Source organism: Diadema antillarum, unplaced genomic scaffold (assembly GCF_040938485.1).
Source record: "Diadema antillarum isolate AM-2024a unplaced genomic scaffold, OU_Dant_1.0 scf00000087, whole genome shotgun sequence".
Classification (NCBI taxonomy): Eukaryota; Metazoa; Echinodermata; class Echinoidea; order Diadematoida; family Diadematidae; genus Diadema; species Diadema antillarum.
Window position 1 is genome coordinate 2238443 of NW_027270976.1, and position 6000 is coordinate 2244442.

General features: G+C 35.8%; 1 protein-coding gene across 2 annotated transcripts in view; it reads right to left on the reverse strand.

Moving 5' to 3' along the window:
- LOC139718064 (hypoxia-inducible factor 1-alpha-like) overlaps positions 1 to 1421 on the reverse strand; it is a 43226-nt gene extending 41805 nt beyond the window's left edge. For both annotated transcript variants that reach the window (XM_071629559.1, XM_071629558.1), the window contains exon 1: positions 1170 to 1421. In XM_071629559.1, coding sequence (XP_071485660.1) covers positions 1170 to 1198 — 29 coding nt within the window. In that variant the 5' untranslated portion in view covers positions 1199 to 1421. The remainder of the gene's footprint in view (positions 1 to 1169) is intronic.
- Between the last annotated feature and the right edge of the window lie 4579 nt (positions 1422 to 6000).

Here is a 6000-nt window from a genome sequence, read left to right on the forward strand (position 1 = left end):
GAACTAATTACCATCAATACACTAACATCATACATACAATGTACAGGCTTGTACATGTGTGTAGACGTACATTGTAACAGCTACAGTAGACATACAACGTACAAATTTGCACAACATCTTACTTTAGACATTCTACATCAACAAAATTATGATACAATGAATCATTGATTTTGGAGTCTATTCTTTAATATTTCCACAGTTTGGCACTGTCAAGTATTATAAACTGCAAGGCTACAGCACAATTTGAGAGAACAAGACGGAAAAGACTCTTCTATACTGATTAGTGGGCTTAGTTCTGCTACATACAGTAGGCTACTGACCACTAGACCTAGCGTCTACATGTGTATTGATAGTAATGATACACTGTTATTTTTGCGTACAGATGTTTTCGTGAATGGGGAGGTCACGGACATTTTCGCGAATTGACACAGAGGCCTTCATAAGCACGCTACTACCTTAGCGCATAGTGACATTTTCACATTTTGTTAAATTCGTGGTCCAAATGTGATTCGCGAAATTTGCGGAAATTAAACCCTCACGAAAAGAACAGCTTATAGTACCGTATCTTACATATAGTTAGAGTCTAACGTTAATAGAAAATTACAGAAAAAAAAAATTGTCTCCAAAAAGTATGTCAGAATATTCCTAAGCGCTAATCACAAACCAAGCTGATACTGAAGGTAACCATGGTCATAATGTCGTAGAACTGCCGTCATTTTGTTGTTGTTCTTTAAAACTGTTCAAAATTTATATCAACACCACACTGTTCTGAAAAACATTCCCAGTGAGACACCCCTGCCAGGAAACGCGCAAGCCGACATCTAATCACACACTACACAAAATTGCACAATCTACATTACACATTGAGAGTTCGCACGGGTTTTATTGCGTTGGAGAGATTTCTGTCCGATAATATGTACAAACTACTCGTGTGAAACTGAAACACTTCGTCTACTAATAACTAGATCAACGTCTTCGGTCGACACTACAGCAACACACACATTATTCCAGATTGCTTTGAGATCATCTATAGGGTGAAATAACATAGTCTAGAGTTTTAGTTGCGATCAAGAAGCCGGTCGCGGTCACTGTTGTTCTCTTTCTCCGAAACATACAGCTCATTCTAGGTCATGTATGCTCGCAAAATTCCATGCACAAATTGAACTTACCTCCTCTTTTCTCTGGGTACAGTCGCCATCTTTCACTTTTAGTACGCGTTTCACAGTTTGTATAGTATGTACATCCAAGTTAAATATTTCCACTGTAAATATCCAGTCTTGATTCGCATTTAATTCACTGTGCAAGAATTATTAGTCACATGTGTAGTTCAATCACAGGATTCGATTCGTTACATCCTGTATGTGGCACGCATCGCCGACTGGCACACTGTATCAAACATAGGCCGCGTAGTACGTTACGGTCGCTGTGTATCGCGGTCGCTTATCTTTTCGATCCCTATGCAGTCTCAATACACTGTCGAGGATTGCATAGAGAGGGAGCTAACCTTCTCTGTGTTCTGCGCGCTTGCTTCCGCTCAAATAATCCACTACTTCGAGGTCGGTATGGTACGGTTGCGATTTGGAGAGAAGAGATGGCGCGGCGCGGCTACGGAACGATCGTTTTTCGCAGGAAAAATTACGTCAACTCCTTGCTGGTGGGACTGTATACAATGTTCTCGTACGTTCTAGCAGAGGACGTGGTTCCCCCTCGCTCCTTGATGGTATCGCCCGACAGTGGCTCACAACAACCGCACTGCGCTGCGCGAACAATTCCCACAAAATGAACCCCCATTAAAAAAGTAGGTCAACTTATGGCTAGGGTATTTTCTCCAGGATTCTGACTAAATGTATTTTGAACAACACGAACGTGACTCCTGTGTTTTTTTGTTTTTGTTTTCTGCTTTCTTAGAGAGGTTTTGGCTGAAATATCGGTCAATTTTAATGTGGTAACCTTCATGTACCTTCTCTACCTACATCATGAATGTAGACGTGACTTCCACTCATCAAGATGATGTTTGAAATGCAAACTCGTCTCTGATATTTTTAAATGTTTAAGATTTCAAAACAAAGACCGAACACAATATTTCTTTCTCTTTCTCACCATCTCTACCCTGTCTTTATATGGCAAAAGGTGAGAGCTACATCAAGGGGAACAAATATTTTCTTTAAAAAACTCTCCCAACTTTGTCATGTTGGAGAATGTGCATTCGGTCATTTAATTCTCATATTTTACTGAATGACTTCTGACAAATGAATTCAGTCTTGTATAAAATATGTTTTCCCTGGTCATATATAACAAGATACAAGGACATATTGTTCTGGTCATCCATCATACATTGCACATTAAAATTTCGGCTATCAATTCACCCGAGGTAGAATCTGCATGAATATGTATTAATTTCAAGAGGTGGGTGTTAAGAAGAAATATGTTCCAAGTTGTGACTATATATTATGAGATTGACTTTATCTGATTTTTTTTCTATCAGTTAGTTTTTATAGTTAGTTTCAGGGGTATGATCATTTACACTATTCATGAAGAAATGCCAAAAGAAAGTAAAATGTGTGACCTAGCTGATGTAGAAAATTACTGCAGAAAATGTAGGCCTAACATGTCCCCCAAAAGTGTGTGTATCATATATTATATATACATGCATATATGTATGTGTGTGTGTATGTGTGTGTGTGTGTGTGTGTGTGTGTGATGTCTGTAATCTCACTCTTTGGATTGTTATGTTAACTTGAAATAGAGGTGCACTCCATATTCAGTTTCACAGTATTATAGTGAAAGAAACTGGTGAATGTTTCACTATTACTGAAATTACATTGTAAATAGAATACAGGTCAGATAGAATTTATTGGTAATTTTGCATACGTCTTTATAAAAAAGTGATATCCGTCTTGATTCCACAGGTGCAAATTGAATGGGGTGATGTCATCACATAAAATCTTGCCCCACATATGGAAATATATATATATCTTTTAAAGAAAAACTGTGGTCAATGATTTAGGCACTATTAACCCTCACTGTCAGGTCAATATTACTATAGAATGTGATATGAAGGACAGTTCTTCCTTATGTCACCTAAAAAAAAAAAAACAACTATTAGGATGTTCGTGTGCAAGTCAATAGGAAACTTGTGAACCAATTGCCTTATCGCTTCTCCTAATCTAAAAATAGATTGCTACTGGCATCTCTGTTTTTGGACAGAAATGTGAAACTCTGTAATGCCATAACTTTCTCAGTTTTTGTGAGATTTTTAAAGACTTCATCATTCTGTATAATCTCACTCTTTGCATTGAAGTAATCTGGAACTTGGAGTGACATTTTACTTTTACTTCAGATTTTCTCTTCCCTCTCCTCTTTTCCTCTCATATCACCACCATCATCATCACCACTACCACCACCACCACATCATCATCATCATCATCATCATCATCATCATCATCATCATCATCATCATCATCATCAACATCAACATCACTTTGTCTTCAGGAGTCCCAGTCTTGTTGTACCTTCAGTCATCATGTTTCGATCAGAGGTTGACATGAAAGTTTGTCTGCATGATTGTATACTTTGTCGCATACATTTTAGTATCGCGAATCTCACAAAATCAAAATGCATGTGAAAGTTCTTGTTTACATTACTATGAATTCAATGCCAGTGGCAATTCGCAAAAAAACAAAACAAAACAAAATTAGTGTCACGACTATGCATAGTATGTTTGTACTCTTGGCAAATTTCATGACATACAATTCCCTGCTTTGTGAAAACCCACTCAAAACCAAACTCTTTAATCTGTGCAAATAAAACAAAATAGAAATCCCACAACATCCATACTAGTATACATGTATTGTTGTCATGCAAATTAATGTAGAGAATTTGTTGTTGAAGCTCAAGGTGTATTTTCAACAAAAACTTGGCAAAGTAGGCCACAATAAATTTCTCAGACAGCTACACTTCTCTACACCAATCCACTAAACCACACCCATATATATATATATATATATATATATATATATATATATATATATATATGAGTTGAGGGAATGCAGCAATACTACAGAATGCATCAGCAAAATTTGAGGAAAATCAGATAATCTGTTGAAACGTTATGAATTTTTAAAGTTTTGATGCAGCCATCGCTGATTGAGAAGACTACAACACTTTGTGATATCATGTATTGAAAACAATATAAAGAAAGTATACAGAAATTCAACATATTTTCACTTCGCTTGTATAATGGAAAAGCACTTGACTTATCTCTTTCAGAAAGCAGGGGGAATAACATTACTCTTCACGTATGTTGCAACAAGTTGAGGGAATGTCTACTTTTCATTGAAAAATTTAATTTTATGGAATTCTCTTTATTTTTACTTTACACTGTTGTATATATGGGGACATAAACAATTGTAGTAGTCTTCTCATCCAGTTATGGTGGCACCATGACTTTAAAAAATTCATAGGTTCTCAATGGATTCTCCATTTTTCCTAAAACTTCACTGATGTGTTCTACTAATATTGGTGAATTCACTCAATCCAAATATATAATTTGGGTTTAATTCCCCCTTACAAGATTTGGGACACAAAGAAAATCAGCAGACACCTGGTTTCAGTCTATGCTTTTATGTAAGGACATAATCAACATTTTCAGGATTTATGTACATATGTTCTTACAATCAAAATACATCAGAATCATTCTTAACATAGAATTCTTCGATTCAAGAAAATCATATTCATTGATTTAAGGTGATACAACTGTAACATGTAAAAGCAATCAGTATTTGCACCAAGTGTGAACATATTCAGTTTCAACATTTACAGAGAAATAATACAACAAGGAGATTACACATATCAGGTCAATCAAGTCCTGTGACATTATAAACTTGATCAGCACACATATTCGTAAGACAAGCTTGACTCAGAAGTAGAAACACAGTAGGGTAATTTAATTGAAATCAAATCAATTGAATGATTCCAATAAACATGATTTTTTAAAAAAAAAATCAATTTCAGCCCCAAAGTGTTGCACAAGAGATCATTTGAAGTTAAAATATGGTGTTCCACAGTGAACTCAAGTGATATGTCTTGCACAGCTTGGTCAGCTGCAATAAATCAGTTGAGGTCAGTACAGTAGTGGATGCCTGTGTCCATCTGGTGTATAATGACCACTTCAAAGTTTTGGAGAGAGACAATTAATGTCTCACAGTGTATCTCCTGCACATCCACAGCACTATTTCAATACCAATCCTGACTCAGAACATTATACATATCTACTGAACAACAGGTTGTAATAAAAAGAAAGAAAGTTGCTGTTTGTAGATATTTAGAGACAGAATCATACCCAAGTCACCAACACAGAGAAAATTCTCATTTCCTTAGATCGCTCTACAAAACATAGAAATACACTCAGTTAGGAATTAGAGAGACCTAATGGATACAATTGATGTTGTAAATGCAATCACAAAGATACAATTTCCAGCTGATCTTTCCAACTTTATGTCCAGCTAAAGACTCATTTGTATGAGTCTTTAACATAGCAGACATTAAACAAACAAGACACCATATTGGCATCCCCCCCCCAAAAAAAAAAAAAAAAACCAACAACAACAACAAAACAACAACACCAAAACTGACAAGCAGAATCTCTGTTCAAATATTGCATTTTACCATTGTTTTTACATCATAGAGGATAGTGTGTTCTGTGGCAAAATGCATCCTCCCAACTGTTTGCTGTATTATGTACTAGGCCCTAATACATGGGCAGACTATATTATCAAGTATGACAATTGATAACCGGCAATACGGTCATAATGTTTTAGTATGTAAGCCTATGACTGATGGGATACAACAGACTATGTTTAGAAAGAAAAACATAAAAAGAGAACATGCGAAAATATGAAAGCTCTTAAATAGCAGTAATACAGATTTTTGTCTTGTTTGAAGCCCTTCCAAGTAATGACAAATAAATTTTGTGTAATTACTTGAAACAAACAAGTATAT